At 42.3% G+C, this 21168-nt stretch overlaps 1 protein-coding gene across 1 annotated transcript; it reads left to right on the top strand.

The window, feature by feature from the left end:
- Positions 1-15759: 15759 nt before the first annotated feature.
- On the top strand, positions 15760-19293 carry s1pr1 (sphingosine-1-phosphate receptor 1). Its single transcript, XM_027005414.3, has 2 exons — positions 15760-15891; positions 16663-19293. The coding sequence occupies exon 2, from the start codon at positions 16865-16867 to the stop codon at positions 17969-17971; it is 1107 nt and encodes a 368-aa protein (XP_026861215.1). The 5' UTR covers positions 15760-15891; positions 16663-16864; the 3' UTR covers positions 17972-19293.
- Positions 19294-21168: the final 1875 nt, after the last annotated feature.

Raw genomic sequence — 21168 nt, forward strand, 5'->3', positions numbered from 1 at the left:
ACTCTTGCACTTTCCCATATAATTAAAGCATGTTTTTGCTTAACAAACATCAATGTATACTACGTAATGTCAACAATGTAGATCATTTTAGTTTTGAAGTTGCCTTATAAGAACAAAAGGTAGAAATAAAACATGATAACATCTCTTCCGGAAGGCACGATGACTAGACTCACATCCCCTAATTGTTTCCCTTTTCACCATTCTGCCCCTGCAAGTCCTTGTTTGGTTGCATGGAAGGTTGACTTGACCTTGAGCTCTTGTTATTGTTAGATAGGTGAATGCTAAACCGTGGGGGCCAGTATCCTGCACCTCAGCTACAAAGGCATGTTCACTTTTATTTCTAGGATTAACTAACACACAGTAGTGCTGACTGTAAAACTAAATACATGGATGGTTCAGTGCAACTTTTGCTGTTAAGTTTCCTTCATTTTTTTGAAAAGTGTATCGCCCACTGACGTTTGTTTCCGAACACAATGGAAACTGTGGGTTATTATCCCTAATGACGCTATTAGTGATGCCTTCCTCTTGCTTTCTGAAGTGGCAGTGAAGTGTTTTGATTGGTCTAAAAGTTTCTAAAATGACATCTTTGGAGTATTGAGAGACGACAGGAAGAGGGATTCATTCCACTTATGGAAGAGCTATTATATCAGCGACAACTCACTCTCTCTCTCTCTCTCTCTCTCTCTCTTTCTCTCTCTCTTTCTCCCTCTCATTTGGGGTCATAATGAAAGTCAGAGAACTCTTCCTTTCTCCACTAAATCCCTGGCATTCAAGACTACTATCTACAAATGATGCATCACATCTGTTTGGAATGTTAATTATTCACTATTTGAAAGGCAACTAACATCCCGTACAGTTTCTCACAGAGGAAATGACACATACATCACTAATGAAATATTCCCGCCATGAATCAAAAGCCTTGTGGTGTGATGTACTGTACTGTACTGTACTGTAGCCTTTAAGAACAATTTTCCCAGCACTCCTGTGGGTGTTCCCTCTCATACCCCATTACAGCTCATTAGTAAATTGCTCTGAGGAAGCAGGGAGGCTCCTCCCATTGGGGGGGCCGCCTGCTTCACTGGGCTGCTACAGCTCAGTGCCGTTCGCATCTACATTCCCATAGCATGCTCGGCTGGCTCCTTTAATGTGCTGCTCGGTTTGAGATGCTCGCCCCAGCAAAGCCCTGTCCCAAGCCCCCAAGCCCCCAAGCCTATCACTGCTAACAACACTCCATCAGCCACAGACACCCTCAAACCCTCCAGAACCTCTACACACACACACACACACACACACACTCACACACACACACACACACACTCACACACACACACACACACACACTCACACACACACACACACACACACACACTCACACACACACACATACATGCACACACACGCACACACACATACACACACACGCACACACACACGCACACACACACGCACACACACACGCACACACACACACACACATGCACACACACATACACACACGCACACACACACACACACACGCACACACACATACACACACACACACACACACGCACACACACATACACACACACACACACACGCACACACACATACACACACGCACACACACACACTCACACACACGCACACACACACACGCACACACACGCACACACACACTCACACACACACACACACACACACACACTCACACACACACACTCACACACACACACACACACACACTCACACACACACAAGACACAAACACACACATGCGCGTGCACACACCCCATGACCACACACACACACTCACACACACCGTCTGAGGATGGAAGGTTAAATATTGGCTAAATGTTTCCCACAATTCCCTCTTTCTTGTCGTTTTCCTCGTTCACGTTCTTGTTCTCTGGAGAGTGTGTATTAATAGACTCGGGGGCATTTGCGTGTAACATCTGCTGGAATACTACATCGGATCGCGAATGCTCTGAATCAATAACCTTTGCTAATTTCCTTTTCAAACACAGACAAACCCTTTCTTCCTTGAGCTCCCGATACCAACTGCTGCTACCACTTTGTTCTCTGGGCTTTCTCTGGCGCACATAAGAGCAGATCTGACAGCAGAGTGCTCTTTCTGGAAGGTCGATAATCATACCGACCTTTCCATCCTCTTTCAGAGAGGTGAGTGTGGTCTGATACAAAGCCTCCTGAAGAGAGGAGGGCACTGTGCCCCAGTCTCTGCCTGCCCCATGCCAAAGGATGGCTAATCAAATTTGCGTTTTTATTTGCATGCATAATGAATCAAAATGCCTGTGCAAGGTGCTGGGGCACCGAGATAAAGGACTAATTGGACACCAGAGGCCAGAGAGAGAATTCAGCACCCTGAGCCATTTGCATGGTTTTATTTTTGTTTTATTTTGTTTTATTCAATTATTTTTTGATGTTGTCAAGCGTAGGCCTAACGTTTTTCAAACCTGCAGTTGATTTACTTTAGATATGAATAATTTAGCACCGAGCTGAAGTTTGGATTGTATTTTAAATTATGGAAGGATCAGATTACATTTTTTTAATGTGAAGAGTGCACAACTCTGGGTACGGAGTCTAGCGTGGCTTGGTATATTCCCCGAGCTAACACTCTCCTAAATCTGGCAATTAACTGATAGGTTGAAATTCCCATGATGCCGTTGTCTCTGACATGCCACATCTGAAGCCGTTCCTTATTCTCAGCCCTCTGAGTTGGTTGGCAGGCTTGACAGCGGCTGATTCTTCCACGCTCTCTCCACTGAGAGTCGCTTTTTTTGTTGTTTTTTTGTTTTGTTTTTGGAAAATCAACTGAAGTTCTTTGCGTTATAAAACCCCCACTGAGCGGACTGGTATGAAATGTTGACATTTGTGTAGATGATTTATGAATCTTTCACACCCAGCATATGTGTTTAGGTTTTCATGGCATTGTGCTGACAGTTTTTTAATCCATAGCTAAGACTATGGTAACTGAAGGCACAGCCTGTGATGTGGGTGCCCTTTCATATTTTAATAAGTCCCTTTAAATAGAATGTCAAAAATATGCAAATCACTGCCTTCAAGCATAATCATTATAAGGTTTATGGAATTGTCTTGTGCCCACTGGCAACTAATTAATTAACTAGACATTAATCAAAACATATCTTGAATGTTATTAATGACAGGCATTCTACTTCTACTAAGATTTAAAAAATGTATAGCAGTTTGTCTAGCCATTGTCTGGGCGGGCTGCATCAAAACCTTTATTGGTATAGCGTCTGTTCGCCTTAGTTATTTTTATTGATCATACATTATGCATTACTGGATTAATCAGAATGTCATTAATATTGAATTTAGTGATGTGTCTCGGAGGGCAGACGCCTATATGGGTTTTAAGTCCCAGCTGGGACATGAAAGCTGGAGTGACATTCCCCATGCTGCCTTTGTCTTGGGTTCGACGTCAGCTGCTCGCTGGGATGTGCTTGATCATCTGCACCTAATGCTCGCACCCAAGCTCCACCCACCTCGCAAAACCATTCCATTTGGGTTTCATCATAAACAACACCTCAGCCACAGCACAGAAAGAAGTCCCTCATAATTTTAGAATGATTTGATTTTGATGCTGATTTTTTTTTATTACCATGACGTATCTATGACCTTGTCGTCTGCTGACCTCATCTGCGGCTCATCCTCTCTCTCCTCGCTCTTCCTGACATGTCGGTTACTGGATGTGTCTGAGCTGTGAACTCCCCCCCCGCCATCAGAGGAGGCGCCAGGTGATGGAAATGTGTCAGCAGAAATAAGCACATGGGTGCCAGTGTTGACATGAGAGCATGGTGTAGGTCCAGGCTACAGTGTTGACATGAGAGCATGGTGTATGTCCAGCCTACAGTGTTGACATGAGAGCATGGTGTAGGTCCAGGCTACAGTGTTGACATGAGAGCATGGTGTAGGTCCAGGCTACAGTTTTGACATGAGAGCATGGTGTAGGTCCAGGCTACAGTGTTGACATCAGAGCATGGTGTAGGTCCAGGCTACAGTGTTGACATGAGAGCATGGTGTAGGTCCAGGCTACAGTGTTGACATGAGAGCATGGTGTAGGTCCAGGCTACAGTGTTGACACGAGAGCATGGTGTAGGTCCAGGCTACAGTGTTGACAGGAGAGCATGGTGTATGTCCAGGCTACAGTGTTGACATGAGAGCATGGTGTATGTCCAGGCTACAGTGTTGACATGAGAGCATGGTGTAGGTCGTGGCTACAGTGTTGACATGAGAGCATGGTGTAGGTCCAGGCACCAGTGTTGACATGAGAGCATGGTGTATGTCCAGGCTACAGTGTTGACATGAGAGCATGGTGTAGGTCCAGGCTACAGTGTTGACATGAGAGCATGGTGTAGGTCCAGGCTACAGTGTTGACATCAGAGCATGGTGTAGGTCCAGGCTACAGTGTTGACATGAGAGCATGGTGTAGGTCCAGGCTACAGTGTTGACATGAGAGCATGGTGTAGGTCCAGGCTACAGTGTTGACATCAGAGCATGGTGTAGGTCCAGGCTACAGTGTTGACATCAGAGCATGGTGTAGGTCCAGGCTACAGTGTTGACATCAGAGCATGGTGTAGGTCCAGGCTACAGTGTTGACATCAGAGCATGGTGTAGGTCCAGGCTACAGTGTTGACATCAGAGCATGGTGTAAAGCCAGGCTTCTTAGCCGTAAGAAACAGTGCTGTAATAAAAAGCCCTGAAACCTTCCGTGCAACCGTCAGCCTTTCCATTAGTAATAAGAGCTGATGGATGTAGTCATTTGTTTACAATGTCTAATCATGGAAAGTGGGTTATCTCCAGACCTCAAGTTTTCCTGTTCTTTACTCAGTATTTTGAAGGCTATTTTTTAAAGAGAGAATAAAACTGCATCTTTGTTTTACAAAGCTTTGTGCAGGATGCGAAGTGACAGAATGTTGCCCAGCCTCCTCCTGGAGACCTAAGGCTCTAACCTCACACACCTTCAGCTGCTCCTGAGGGCGGGGGCTCACCTCTGCAGGCTGGGAGGTATTTTCGAGGTCCGCAGGAGCAGGGCTGGCCCGCCCTGGCTTAGAGGTTTTGTGAAGTGTAACAAGACCCAGGGACAACTCAGCCATGCCAGAGGAGCGGTGTCCAGGGTGGCTCTGGTCATGTGTAGAACACTGGGGGGTTTGAGGGGCTTGGGTTACTTTGGCAGAGTGACCGCAGTGATTATCACGGAGATCAATCTGCAAGAGGAAATAAGACAACTGGTGGAGCACAAAATGTTGAAAGCTCTGGTAAAAGAAGGGACAGTGTCCTGGCTTCAGGACTGGTTTAAGAGTGGAGAGAACGAGAGAGCAGACTAAGGAGTAATGATTATTACATAATGTAATTTCTGATTATTATTATTGTTGGATATCAGATTGTGGCTTAAATGAAGATGTACTGTATCAGCAGTTGCATACTGGGCTTTATGCATACAAATGTATTTCATTTTATTATATTATTATTATTATTATTTACACTTATATAGCATCTTTCTTATTAGTCAAGCATGCTTTACAATCAACACACCTGCACAGGAGGGTATAACCCATATCCTTCATATCGCACACAGCCTGCAGGAGCAGCTAGTGTAATCTCCTTCTTATATCATCTCAGGCCAGATGTGCGGGGACATATGACATATGGAAAGACGCCAGAGTAAAAGTGAGTAGGCTTTTCCAACAAGTAAGTAACTCATCTACGGCATTTGGAGTTGATTCTGATGTAGGAGAACAGGCTTCACATGAATAAACAATCTTAGAATAAACAACCTAGCTTCTGCTATGTCATAACATTTATTTCTGTTCAGAGCTGCATTAAGTTTTCCCCAAGATCCTGTATTGATGATGGGAGATTTGGACCACTGCGCAAAGTCTTCTCCAGCACATCCCAAAGATTCTCAATGGGGTTCCGGTCTGGACTCTGTGGTGGCCAATCCATGTGTGAAAATGATGTCTCATGCTCCCTGAACCACTCTTTCACAATTTGAGCCCGATGAATCCTGGCATTGTCATCTTGGAATATACCCGTGCCATCAGGGAAGAAAAAATCCATTGATGGAATAACCTGGTCGTTCGGTATATTCAGGTAGTCAGCTGCCCCCACAGGCTTGTACGGTAGGCACTAGGCATGATGGATGCATCACTTCAGCCACCTCTCTTCTTACCCTGATGCACCCATCACTCTGGAACAGGGTCAATCTGGACTCATCAGACCACATGACCTTCTTCCATTGCTCCAGAGTCCAATTTTTATGCTCCCTAGCAAAGTGAAGCCATTTTTGCGGGTTAGCCTCACTGACAAGTGGTTTTCTTAAGGCTACACAGCTGTTTAGTCCCAATCCCTTGAGTTCCCTTCGCATTGTGCATGTGGAAATGCTCTTACTTTCACTATTAAACATATCCCTGAGTTCTACTGTTGTTTTTCTACGATTTGATTTCACCACACGTTTAAGCGATCACCGATCACGATCATTCAAGATTTTTTTCACACCACATTTCTTCCTCGAAGATGATGTTTCCCCACTGGCCTTCCACTTTTTAATAATGTGTTGGACAGTTCTTAACCCGATTTAAGTAGTTTCAGCAATCTCCTTAGATGTTTTCTCTGCTTAATGCATGCCAATAATTTGGTTGTTTAACAAATGAGAAGCTACTCACTGCATCAGTTAGGGTTAAATAATTTGTTGCCAGCTGAAACATAATCACCCATGCAGTAATTATCCAATGGGAGGCTCTTACCCATTTGCTTAGTTAAATCCAGGAGGTGACCTTTTTTTTTTTTTTTGGCCAGGCAGTGTATATTGGAGAACAAAAACTACATACTCTGTGTAATTCCATTTCAAAGAACACTTATACTGATAAATCAATATTCTTTTTAAACGGAGCTTAAATGCTATATAACACACATATAGAAGTCAGACAGAGAAATGTCAAAGTATCCAAATCCAAATAACATGGAGCCCTCTGTGTTCAGCCACAAACCCTGGTGCAGGACTAAATCATCGGCTGGAGCGTCTGCAGGAGATTTAGAATGGGAGGAATGGTGAAGAAGAGGAGAGAGGAGCAAGAAGAGTATTGGGGGGGCTGTTTCCTCCCACAAAAGCCTTGTTCCTCTCAACGCTGCTCTGTCTTTTCAGAACTTCACATAGCTTGCCCTTCTCCATGGAGACAGGCCTTTGGACAGAGGCTCTGGGAACAGCGAGCCCCTGCTCACTCCTCAGCCTGTCGCACTGTGTCCCTGTTGCTCTCCGAAAAGGAGCCCCGGGGTAGAAGCTTTCCATTCTCTCCCCAGTCCAGCAGCACAGACCTCCTCCAGAGTCCTGAGCTGAACCATAACAGGAGAGGCTTTCCGAGCTCAGCCTTGTGGTGGTAGAGAGGTCTCTCCGGCCAGCCTCCCACGTTTCCTCCTGGTCGAGGAGCTTTCCCAGACCCGCATATTAACGGACGTGATAAACCTGAGCCCACGCTGAGACCGCTGCAGCCCTGTCTGTTTGCTCCCTGTTGTTGCCCCGGCAGATAGGCAGCTGACACAATGAATTCAGTGAGTCAACTGTTTCAACATCCATTGTGGGATTTATTTAGATAGCTTCCCATCTGATGACTATCATGCCATTCTGTCAGTTTTAATATTAGCACATCAGTCCACAAGCCACATTGGTCACACTTGATAAACTGGCTACAATTAGTTCTCAGGTTCATCTGATGGTGGAGTGTGTAGGATCCCAGTACTGTGTATGGTAGGGGGTTTCCCGGCTCTCAGCACACCATCTAATTAATGAGCCCTTCATGATGTTAGAATGGGTTTGTTAGAGTACTAAATGTGACCACTGAAATGTGCAGAGCAGGACCAGTCAGGAGCAAGGATGGGAACAATAACATAGACCACCCTGCTGCACATATAGACTTGTGTGTCTACACCACATGCTGTTTGTATGCTTGTGTGTGTGTGTGTGTTTGTGTGTGTGGTTATTTTCCCCTGTGTTTAAAACACAAAGTCCACCATTGTTTGGGAGTCTGTAAAGTCTTTTTAGTAAAGAGGCAGCACAAGAAGACTTACACAGAGTTGAATCACACCGCCCTGGGACAGAGAGACTACAAAGAGCCGAGGACTCAGCACGGCTCTCACTCTGCTGAGCTCGGCTATGCACATCATGGGATGACATGGAACTGAGCATCCTGTCTCGTCATCAGCGAAGCTACCTACCTGCTGTGAAATGATGTCATTCTGATTCAGAGTAATAAAGAACTAATGAACAAAATGAGTGTGAAGTGCTCTTTAATGAAGGTACATAAAAGAATGTCACTGACAATCAGAATCTGACACACAGCTTGTTGTCAGTATAAATCATCCAACTTACATTTACATTTATGGCATTCTACGTCGTAGGTCATACAACAGGGAAATTGAGACTTGGTAATCGGGCCTAAGCGAGAGATTCGGAATTTGTCCCCATCAGGCATGGGAACCTTGTCCAGAGCTTTTGGAAAACAATGGCTTTGGGAATAAGGAAAGTTCACATTCCAGGGTGTCTGCAGCTGGCCATATGGTGCTGATTAGCACAGAGGAATTTAACGCAGCAAGTGAACAGAAAGGTCTGTGGTATCTTGGGCACATCTGACAGAAACCACCAATCAGCATAACAGCCATGTTAGTCCTGTTATAAGACTGGATTTGTATCAGTTTGTAATCTACAGCTAGTCTGTTCAAGGAAGATGGAATCTCAGTCCAGGAAGCCAAAATATTTCATCAGCTGTTTCTCTTTTTTTAAAATTTGGATTATTGATTTGGTGGCCAGACATTGTGAATATCTGTCTGCCCAGAGTGTCTTGGCAGTATTGTAGGAACATTACACTACATGAGCTGGATGTTGTTCGGAAGCATTGCTCAGAGGAATTGTCAGTGATGGGAACTATATCTAAATATTGAGATGAGATGGGGGGGGGGGCCTGAGGGTCTCAGTTTCCTGCTTCTTGGTCGACCTATCCGTCACCTCTCCGTCACCTGATGTTTGCAGAGGTCCTGAGGCTGTTTATTTAGCCATTTGAAGTATCAAACAAAAAAGCAGTTTGTGTGTGTGCGTGCACGCGTGTGCGTGCATGCTCTCCGGAATCAGCTGGATTCAGAAATCAAATACATCTGCTGAGTCTCTGACTCGCTCTCTGACTCTTTCCTCTTCTGTTCTATTCGTTCTTTCTCTGACTCACTCACCCACTCTCCATTCACTCATTGTAGCTTTCCTGAGATCTTATTGCTTAAGAATGGTTTCTCAGGCCAGTTCGGTGTTGTGAGTGAATGTGAGGCCATTTTTACAGTCTGTGTTTCTGGGGCACCAGGTTTCTCTACCTCTCTCTCTCTCTCTCTCGGTTCTTTTTTGTCATGTGACTTGATGGCTAGATTGTATCTGAAGTTTATCAGGAACCTATTTCATTTATAAACTACAACAAAGTTTAGAGCTCTTTACATTAGTAGTTCATTCATATCACTATCTCTGTCATACTCTGTCATATCTATGTCTACTTCTTCAAAACACTTCACACTCACCATATCAATAGATTACGTGACTTAAACTGTCTATATGTTTGCATTGTTTTGATGCAAAAGGCATTCAATCTCCACTTCTTCCAGTGTTCTTGAATATCTCTCTCAGTTAGTGTTCACCACCAGCAAACATCTGTACAACTACAGCAATCTTTGTATACATGTAAATATTCTGTTCAAAACTTCAGTACAAAATCTTAAGTTTAATTTTAGTTCAAAACCAGTATTCTAATCACTGTGGATGGAAATATGTTGTATTTTCACAGAGAAATAAAATATATACTTGAAATACACTGCCTGGCCAAAAAAAAAAGGTCACACACTCTAATATTTCGTTGGGCCACCTTTAGCTTTGATTACGGCACGCATTCACTGTGGCATCATTTCCACAAGCTTCTGCAATGTCACAACATTTATTTCTGTCCAGAGCTGCATTAAGTTTTCCCCAAGATCCTGTATTGATGATGGGAGATTTGGACCACTGCGTAAAGTCTACTCCAGCACATCCCAAAGATTCTCAACGGGGTTCAGGTCTGGACTCCGTGGTGGCCAATTCATGTGTGAAAATGATATCTCATGCTTCCTGAACCACTCTTTCACAATCTGAGCCCGATGAATCCTGGCATTGTCATCTTGGAAAATGCTTGTGCCATCAGGGAAGAAAAAATCCATTGATGGAATATCCTGGTCATTCAGGTATTCAGGTAGTCAGCTGCCCCCACAGGCTTGTACGGTAGGCACTAGGCATGATGGATGCATCACTTCAGCTGCCTCTCTTCTTACCCTGATGCACCCATCACTCTGGAACAGGGTCAATCTGGACTCATCAGACCACATGACCTTCTTCCATTGCTCCAGAGTCCAATCTTTATGCTCCCTAGCAAATTTTTGCAGGTTAGCCTCACTGACAAGTGGTTTTCTTAAGGCTACACAGCTGTTTAGTTCCAATCCCTTGAATTCCCTTTGCATTGTGCATGTGGAAATGCTCTTACTTTCACTATTAAACATATCCCTGAGTTCACCACGTTTAAGTGATCGCCGATCACGATCATTCAAGGTTTTTTTCCCACCACATTCCTTCCTCGAAGATGATGTTTCTCCACTGTCCTTCCACTGCATCTCCTTAGATGTTTTCTCTGCTTGATGCATGCCAATAATTTGACCCTTCTGAAACAGATTAACATCTTTTCCACAACTACAGGATGTGTCTTTCGACATGGTTGTTTAACAAATGAGTTAGGGTTAAATAATTTGTTGCCAGCTGAAACATAATCACCCATGCAGTAATTATCCAATGGGAGGCTCTTACCTATTTGCTTAGTTAAATCCAGGTGGTGACCTTTTTTTTGGCCAAGCAGTGTATGTAAGACTAATTCTGATATTAGCAGAAAGTTTATTTAGATTACAGTATTCAGGTTCTATTGTTTGCTGCCTTGTTACCATCAGTGGTCATACTTGAAATTTGCATGTATATATGGAAAATATAGGGGGAGTTGTCACAGAAGAGATTTCTTTTGGTGTACGGCAAGAGATAACATTTGATTTTATGTTGATGAAAATCTTATGGCCAAATGCAGTGGACAGGGTGGATAGATCAGGCCATACTGATACTGATACTGATAGGTGGACAAATATGTGCGAATTACTGTAATATAGTGAAGATATTGATTTGGTATTACTGTATTTATTATTGATTGTATATATTTTTATTTTCTGAACTACAGTATATGGCACTGTGAGTATATGTATTCAGTATATGTCGCATTTGTGATTTGTTTCTTTATCATATATTGTTTTACATTATACAGTAAGTATTGATACTGTATTCCAGGATTCCAATACAGTAAAACATTAATTCATTTACAGTTTACTGTAAACTTAACACAGTCAAGACATCTATCGTGAGAGGTAGATCAAAGGTTACTCTAGCTTGAAATATTTGTGAATGCAAAAATAGAGGAATAGGATTTTGCAATCTTACAAGTTGTTTACATTTTGAAGTTCATTGTACATTGAGTGCCAAAGCAGTCTTGTGGGAGAAAGGATGTTATAGTTATGTTATAGTTGTGTAATAGTTATGGCAGTAGGAGTCACTACTGGATGAAATATTAAGTGTTTTGGTGGTTGAAATGCATTTTGCACCAAAGGTTAACTGATGTGCAGAAGTGTGTGTTTCGAAAACACACTATATGAGGAGATTTGAAGAAGTGGACATGGTGTTGAGACAAGTGTGAAAACGAATGTATAAAACTGTAACACACGAAGTGTCACTTTGTCATGTCATGTAACTTTCAAGTGCATGTAATGACATTGCTATTGCCAGAAACATATTTCCCACGGGCAGCACGTTGATATGAATGTAATCAAATCATGTTTCCAATGTTTTTTTTCTATTAGGGCTGCAGCTGGATGGAGCCCTATCAGAAATAATGATGTTATTAGTGTTGTAAATGGGCTTAGCTTTCAACCACCACACGAGGAGACCACTGTGATTTTAGCGCTGACCAATTTGTGTGTGAATATCAGACGGCACTTTTTGGCCCCGGAAACCCTGCGTGTTTCTGTAATGGTCCATTTTAATGGACGCAGACCGTGTGAGCATTGCTCAGGAGATGACAGGAAACACATGGCATGTGAAGGCACAGGCTGCAGTGTAGAAAGCCTGTGCAGAAAGAGAGGGGGAGAGAGAGAGAGAGAGAGATAGATAGATAGATAGATAGATAGATAGATAGATAGATAGATAGATAGATAGATAGATAGATAGATAGATAGACAGACAGATAGATAGATAGATAGATAGATAGATAGATAGATAGATAGATAGATAGATAGATAGATAGATAGATAGATAGATAGATAGATAGATAGATAGATAGATAGATAGATAGATAGATAGATAGATAGATAGATAGATAGAAAGAAACATGGGCTGAGATGGTAAGATGTGTACACCATATGCATCACGCATATGTACAAATGTGTAACTACCATACACATCATGTGTGTGGTGTGCTTGTACATTCAGTGATGACTGTGGCCATTCTGAGTGTATAGCGAGGGCAGCTGCTCCCTTGTCTTCTGAAAGTCACACTGTCTTCCCTTCTCCCAGATTCATGAAGCAGGCATGTATGTGAAGGCAGGGGGTCTTTAGAAAATACAACAACAGCAAAAAAAAACAGGTCTCTGTTTACCATCTGCCCCCTCCGGCTCTCTGCTCCCTCCCCATTTTTACTCGGTGTGTTTACACCCCTTTGAACTCCTCCATCAGCAGGGGAGTGTGTGCCCAACCCTGCAAAAACACTTTTTTCAGCTTCTTGTGGTCTCACAGTGCAGTCCAGAGCAGTGACATGTGACCTCTGTGACCTTGACCTCTAAACATGACTTCTGATGAGGGCGATCCTGTGACTTGTTGTTTCCAGGAGCATCCGCTCTTCAGAGTCGGCCCTTGATTGGATTTCCACTCGGGGTGGGGGGGGGAACTCTGCCATACAGGACGCTGAGCCGAAACACACAGACGGCAGCCAAGGTGGATTAAACAGTTGAGTGCTCAGGGTCCTATTTGCGTTGCGTGGATCCCTGTGCCTACCGGGCCCTGTCTTTCTGTTATGGATGGCAAGAGGGAGAATGGTGGTACTGGATGAAGTGGAGAGGTCCAATATAAACAAAGAGTAACAATGAAAGCGCCACTAAAACAGACAGCCAAGTGGGTTTTTTTGTCGGCCTGAGGAGGATGGCCCCCCCTTTGAGTCCTGGTTCCTCTCAAGGTTTCTTCCTCGTGCTTTAGGGAGTTTTTCCTTGCCACTGTCGCCCTTGGCTTGCCCACTGGGGGGTTGGACTTGGACATTTGTAACGCTTCTTTGTGACAACATCTGTTGTAAAAAGTGCTATATAAACCAATTTTGATTTGATTTGATTTGATTTTTTTCTCACTTTAGAGATGAAGGAATTTGTTATCAAACTTGTTCATGTGTACTTTTGCCAACTTTGAAACAGCAGCACGACACAAGCAACTCCAGTTACGTAAATGTTAACTGCTTTGTGATTTACATGCATGACCCTGTGAGGCAGTAATGCATGAGAACAAATTTTTCCTTTTAGAGAATGAGTTTAATTTACAGACTTTACAAGCTTACGTCTGAAAAATCCTTGAAAGCAATCTAGAAAATATGCTTTGTATAAAGTGATTGACAGAATTAATCAACCAATTCAGACAAAGAAAAACTTTGTTTAAAACTGAAAAAATTAAGTTGAAAAATGCTGGAATTTTCTTTTAAGATGCATAAATATTATGTCATTGTAAATTACTTGGTTTACATAATGTAAATATTACAGTTTTTCAGGTGCTAAATTACACCATCATTAGGCCATCAGTGTAAGTACTCAATTCAAAATACATAAAAACATCATTGGCTGTGATCATCTGGTAATACTAAAATCACATGAAAGTGTCTGATCAAGCAAATTACAACCCATTTACAAATGTTAATTACTAATCCTAAAACACTTCCTCAAATTGGGCATGACTTGAAATTGCTTAGCTGTTTCCTGCAAATCTAACTCTAAACCAATCAACAGTTTACTACTGGTCAATGGCTAATGTTATGCAGTCACACTGGACAATGTTGCATTCCATCATATCTGCAGTAAGGGATTGGTTTATGGCGTATCTACACATGAATAGCATGACTTTTGAATTTTTGCTTCCATATTCCCCATAAAGGATTATTTTTTGTCCGGAGATGGAAAGTATATGATCACCGTCCCTGTGACCAAATGCCACTTTTAAATGCTATGACTGAAATATGTAGGGCAATCACAGCATCAGACTGTCAGGTGTGCCCAGAGAGTTTTCCCATGCTGAATTGATAGGGAAAATATTCTTTTCAGTGTTGAAGAACATATGTGTCCCAATATCACAGTCAGAGTAGATGGAACAGAGTAAAGCAAACGGAAAACCGTTGTCTTGTATTTTTTATCATACAGTATTTTTTGTTGTTTGATATTTTGTGTTTGAGTATGCACCTATAATACAGTACAATGTTGTATTATGCCCAGTAAAAATGAATGAAAACATAGTGAAAAAGTGTTATCTCACTCTTGCATTCCACTTTTTTTGGACCATCTCTGTGTGTGTACTGGTGATTTTACTGTAGTTGTAGTGAGTCAATGTGGATTACAAATAGTGTCCTTTGGCATTGTACAGTCCTTTAGCATTGTACACCATAGTAAGAAATTAATCCACAGCACTTTAGAACTGACCACAGGTCGGTTCATGTAGTTAATGTTTCATGTACATTATTCAAATAGTTAGTGTTTTGCTTCATGAATATTTTATGTGTTTACTGTTGAACTGTTGTGTATTACTGTTTGAGTCCGTTATACCTTTTGCACCTTGCATTTACTGTTTGATTCAAGAAGACAGTTTTACAGGGCGGATGTGTGTAGTTTTGCTATATGCGTTAGAGTTTTGAAGTTGTGTTGGCTCCTTAGATAATGTGGCTACTGTTTTGACCAGTGTAGATAAATGCTTGAGAAAAACTGTAAATAGGATTAACAGTTCTGAGTTTAAACAATCACCAGACTGTCCCGGGCCGACTGCAGAGATGTGCTTGGCAGTGTTCACCCCACCCTCCGCCGTCTGTGGCGGTCAGAGTCCCATATCTGTCTGCCACTATTGCCCCTGAGGTGGAGGAGCAGTGGGGCAAGAGACACCGTCCAGGTCATGTGACTAATGTGCAGAAGAAACTGGAGCAAATGGGTACCTTTGGGGTCTGAGGGTTTGGGGGGGGGGCATGGGGTCCGCCCACAGTTGGTGCATTCCCAGAGAGAGGAAGAATAGGATCAATACCACTAACACTCAATTACTACTACTGCTGCTAATAATAGTGCTGTGCCATTTATGTCATTGCTGTTGGAGTCAAGTTAATCTATTTCTCAAAAACAACACCAAACTAAAAATAAACAAATAAAATGTCAAAAACAAGCAACTCTTGAAAATGTTCCCATTTTTGGTTCACATTTGAGTTTGTTTGGGGTTTTTTAATAACCGTACGTTTTGTGTCGTGTCATCCATTAGCCGTGCATTCCTGGAATGTGTGCAGGATTCACGGGAATAATGAAAGACTGCTGAGAGCAAATGGGAGGGGTAGTGAATCGGTGGGCTGAGCTGTAGAGGGGACCAGAGAAGCAGAGTCTCTCCGCCGTCAGAGAAACGGTGCCTGTCCTAAAGCAAGAAACTCCGTCCGGATACAATGAACACAGCAATCATTTCAAGCTACATCTATGCAGAATAAAGCGACTTTAAGGATTCTTTTTCATAGTGTAAAGGTAAGAATTCTTATTTTTGTGTCTTAAAATGGATGATCTTTAATTTAGTCTACATATTTAAAATGCTTGTAAATAAAATGTAGATAATACGACGTAAGCTTGTAAAGTCTGGTAAGGAACTCCCAAAAGAAAAGGAACTCCCAAAAGAAAAATAAAAAAACATGTTATATGCCGCCAATATCCTAACTTGTCAGTAGAGCGCCTATTCACCTGCGCCTGACTCAGTAATGAATGTCCATGTCGGGGGCAGAGATTTTTAAGTTTTACTATGAGGCATGTCTACTCACGCAGAGATACCGGGACATAGACAGATGCTTTAGAAAACCGTGTTTTCCATCAATTAATTTTTCGTTTAATTTAAGTGGTAAAATTAACTCAGATGAGTTCGAGGGTAAAATTGTGAGACATGGTCTATTATTTGTCAGACTTTGTGCGAAGCGCTCAAAAAACACACAACGCACACTGACAAATCAGAAAAAGGGTGAATAACAGTTGGCTAAAACAGTTAACAACACGTAAAGTTAGCTTTCATTTTTTAATATGTTATTTCCGATTTAGTTACGTTTTACTGCACATTTGTAGTGGTGGTCTGGTCATTTCAAGTGGTCAAGAATTTCAAGTGGTTTAAATCGTCTAAAAACATATATCAACTACACAATCAGAGAAAGTTATCTTAAATCTGCTCCTTCCCAATTACAGTGTAATTTATATATTGTGTAACGTAATGTATATTTTTGTATATTCACTCATTCTAATGTTCATTTTTCTCAGCCTTTTCACGATGCGGTCCTTGGACATGCTAACGCTATTCTTCCACACTGAGGATTTCTACCTGACTTAGGACACTTACACATGACATCACGCCAAGCGAGAATCGGATACTCCGCCTCCTCGGTCCGCCAGCGCCCCTCAGTGGATTAAAGGGTGGATTACTCGAGTTGCAAATCATAAACCGTCCAGGCAAAGCGGGACCATGGCTGACTCAATGTACTCGGACCTGATAGCCAAGCACTACAACTTCACAGGGAAATTACGCAAAGTGGACAAGGACCCTGGACTCAAGGCCGACTCCGTTGTCTTCATCATCGTGTGCTGCTTCATCATTCTAGAGAACGTTCTGGTCCTTCTCACCATCTGGAGGACGAAGAAGTTCCACAAGCCTATGTATTACTTCATTGGGAACTTGGCCCTATCAGACCTACTGGCAGGCATGGTGTACACTGCAAACATCCTGCTCTCGGGGCCTAACACATACAAACTGAGCCCCACACAGTGGTTCTTCAGGGAGGGCAGCATGTTCGTGGCGCTGGCCGCATCGGTCTTCAGCCTCTTGGCCATCGCCATCGAGCGCCACCTCACAATGCTGAAGATGAAACTCCACAACAGCGGCAACACATGCCGCGTCTTTATGTTGATCAGCACCGTGTGGCTCATTGCCGCCATCCTGGGAGGCCTGCCCGTCATGGGCTGGAACTGCATCCGCAGCATGCCGAGCTGCTCCACGGTGCTGCCACTCTATCACAAAGCCTACATCCTCTTCTGCACCACCGTGTTCAGCGTCATCCTCATGGCCATCGTGGTGCTCTACGCCCGCATCTACGCCCTGGTGCGCACGCGCAGCCGCAAGCTGGTCTTCCGGAAAGTGTCCAATGGCCGCGGCGGAGCCAACAAGAGCTCAGAGAAGTCCATGGCGCTGCTGAAGACGGTCATCGTCGTGCTGAGCTGCTTCATCGCCTGCTGGGCGCCGCTCTTCATACTCCTGTTGTTGGATGTGGCGTGCGAGACCCGCGCCTGCCCCATCCTCTACAAAGCCGAGTGGTTCCTGGCGCTGGCCGTGCTCAACTCGGCAATGAACCCGCTCATCTACACGCTCACCAGCAACGAGATGAGGCGAGCCTTTATCAAGACGCTGCTGTGCAGCGCCTGTGCTCAGCCAGCCACCAAGTTCTCCAGGCCCATCATGGGTGCTGAATTTAGCCGGAGCAAGTCGGACAACTCGTCACACCCGAACAAGGACGAGCCCGAGTACTCGCCCAGGGAGACCATCATCTCCTCAGGGAACGTCACCTCCTCTTCCTAAAGGGACTGTGTTCATCTCTCCCCCCCCGTTAAGTAGTAAATGTAATGTGATTGTGTATAAGAGCGAACATCTGTCGGTGTGTGCGCGTGTGTATGTGCGTGTGTGTGTGGTTGTATTAGGGGTTGTATTAGTCTTACAAGCGCTTGAACTGTTTCTAAGCCGACTTCATCAAAAGGTATGAAAATACCAACAGAAAAGGGCTAAGATGAGAGAATTTGTGACTGAATTGCGAGATCCGGAAGCCCTCGTCTGAACTGGAAAGTGCTGCTCTTACGTGAGACGTTTATTTTGACACTTCCGAAACACATGCAGCACTGAAATGTCTTCCTCCAATTTCAGTAAAAAACTAGGGAAGCACTTAACAAACTGAGCTCTGTAAACTCAATTAATCAGTATTGTGCTTTCCTTCCCACTACACAGAAACACACATCTGAACGTGAGAAACATTTAGAATAGCACTTGTTGTAAAAGTGCTCTTTCAGAGCCTTGCTAAGCCTTACTGACTCTCCTTATAATGGACTGATTAAAAAATCCATGTTCATTTGTACTATTTCATGGAAATTAAATTAAAGAAATACAGCGAAAAGGTACTTGTGTTTCTTTGACTTAACACAATGGTTTAGTGAGATTTATTCTACCCCTGATGAAGAATGTATTTTGATCATTTGTTTGTTCTCACGTTCTCATCTGACAAGCAGTTGTTGTAGAAGATACTTGTACAGTTGTAGTTTTCAGTATTAATTTATCTTTAAAGTAGTGAATAAACCTCTTGTGACTTGGATTACGATTAAATGGCAAAACACAAAAAATTATTTTGTTGTATTTTTTTTACTGTTCCTTTGAGGGTTTCAGATGTGTCCTGGTAGCTAATACACATTGTGGGGGTTTTTATGGTGGTCTCTCTGGTGTGATGTACTTCACCCTGTATGGAGGGCTTTGCATTTGTAATGTAGTGAGGTTCAGACCTATGGAAATAAGAAGTGGGGGTCTGCCAAGTATCACAGTTGGATGCTGGGAATGTAAATCTGACATTCCCAGACATTCTAACATCTCCCTCCTGCCACCTTTTAGCTCAATATCTGTACGGAAGTACTGTAGAATGTAGAATTGGGTAAACACCTCCTCCTTTGGGAATAAGGATGCTGACAACTAAGCCGATGTTCAGCCCATCTTGTCCCTGTGGTCTGTTTTTGCACATTGTAACATTTGTGTGTTGTTTTGTTAGTTTGTCAATAAATGTTTGTTGCAGAAATGTGACCTTCAAAGTTTGTAATTTATGGTCATCCGATGAACTGTCTATTTTTGCAGCTTGTGGAAGCAGCCACGTGGAAATAAAATCTGCAGATAAAGTCACAATAATATTGTTTACTAGTATTGTTTGTTCATCCAAAGCTCTCTTCCATCATCATGAACATCAACACATGCATTTAAGTTCATAACAGTGCTGAAATACTTCCATTTAAGCAAGCCCATCATAAAATAAATACAGAGAGGTACTCATTTGAATAATCATATCAGTTTGCACTGAAAGAAAAGCAATGACACACTTAAATTCAAAGAAGCACCAAACATATAGACCTTACTTGTGATTGCTCGTATTCTTATATAGAGCACCACCTTGTGGCCGATAACTGAAACATACTGATCATGATCTTCAAACATTGATCTGTTTTAGATTGGTGATTATTGCGTTCAAGTGTGGCGGTTGCTTTTAAAAGCACACACATGCGCACTCACAAACACATACAGGAGTAATGCTTATGATACGATAAAATCATTTTAAACTTAGAATTTAAAAGATTACATTGACCATTTTTGCTTGTCAAATGATTTATTTGTACATATCTAATTTAAATATAACTTATACAAACATAATTTAAGTAAACATTTCAGAAAATAAATGCACTAGTGGAAAACTGGTGTCAAAACTTAAAGCAGTGAACTTTGTTATGTGTTATGTTATGTGAACTTTGGTTTTGTATCTTAGGCATGCCATATAATATCATATACTTGTCTTAATACAGCACATCTAATATTTGAAAATTTTATAGTTGTGAAATAAAAAGCTTCATACTGTCCTTTGGTGTTACAGCATCTAATAGGCAGATTCTGATTGGCTTAATAAAAAAACACTAATGATATAGCAACTGTCTACACCATGAAGAATACTCTGAACAGGTAAAATGCTTTGGGTTCACCTATAATCCTACTGTCTTTAGATGATGTCTGCAGTTGATAACTGATCTTGTGAGAACCATCAACAGTCATAAGATGTGGTCTGGAATAGAGAAATTATAAATTGTTTAATAATTTAAGGAATTCTATTTTAATGTGAAACCTATAATAGTGCTAGAGCTATATATGTTCATTTCAGTGGCACATTACGAAAAACTGTGAAAGTGTAGTCGAGTTAAAATGAAAATCTGAAAGCAGTAAAATTACAAAATTATATTTGTCAAAGTCAAATGTATTTACATAGTGATTTTTACAACAGCCATTGTCAAAAAGCAGCTTTACACATATTTGAATCCAAGACAGCAGTGAGCAAGCCAAGGATAACAGTGCCAAGGAAAAACTCCCTAGAGCATGAGGAAGAAACCTGGAGAGGAACCGAGACTCAAAGGGGGGGCCCATCCTCCTCTGGCTGACATCGGTCACAATAGCAACAAATTCAGTCAAACATGCTAATGATTTTAATGAAGATCAATTTTAATAACACATTTTTTAAACAGTTATTAATTAATATGGACAAGGTTTAATTGAGCAGAAACTAGAGATTAGAGGAGTCTTCCTAAGTTCCAGTACTAACTGACTCAGCCCAGTTTCATTGTAACCCTACCATGGTGCACCCAGTTGTAGGACTGTCCAGCCATCACAGTAGAACTCAGGCTCAACTGGCTTCATCAAGGCTACATCTGAGCCTAATACTCCACTAACTGTGTAGATGGCATGTAAATAATGTAATATGCCTGTGTGTAAAAAGAATAACAATTTATAGCCATGATGATTTCATTTCAAATGAGTCCTGCCAAAAGCTTCAGGGCTATTCAGGGTTTAAAGCAAAACAAGAATGGAAATACACTATATTGCCAAAAGTATTCACTCACCCATCCAAACAATTGAATTCAGGTGTTGCAATCACTTACATGGCCACAGGTGTATAAAACCAAGCACCTAAGCATGCAGACTGCTTCGAC

Source organism: Electrophorus electricus, chromosome 26, assembly GCF_041902795.1.
Source record: "Electrophorus electricus isolate QZ-2024a chromosome 26, ASM4190279v1, whole genome shotgun sequence".
NCBI lineage: Eukaryota > Metazoa > Chordata > Actinopteri > Gymnotiformes > Gymnotidae > Electrophorus > Electrophorus electricus.

Coding starts and splice junctions, on each gene's coding strand:
- s1pr1 (XM_027005414.3), top strand. CDS start 16,865: ATGGCTGACTCAATGTACTCGGACCTGATAGCCAAGCACTACAACTTC.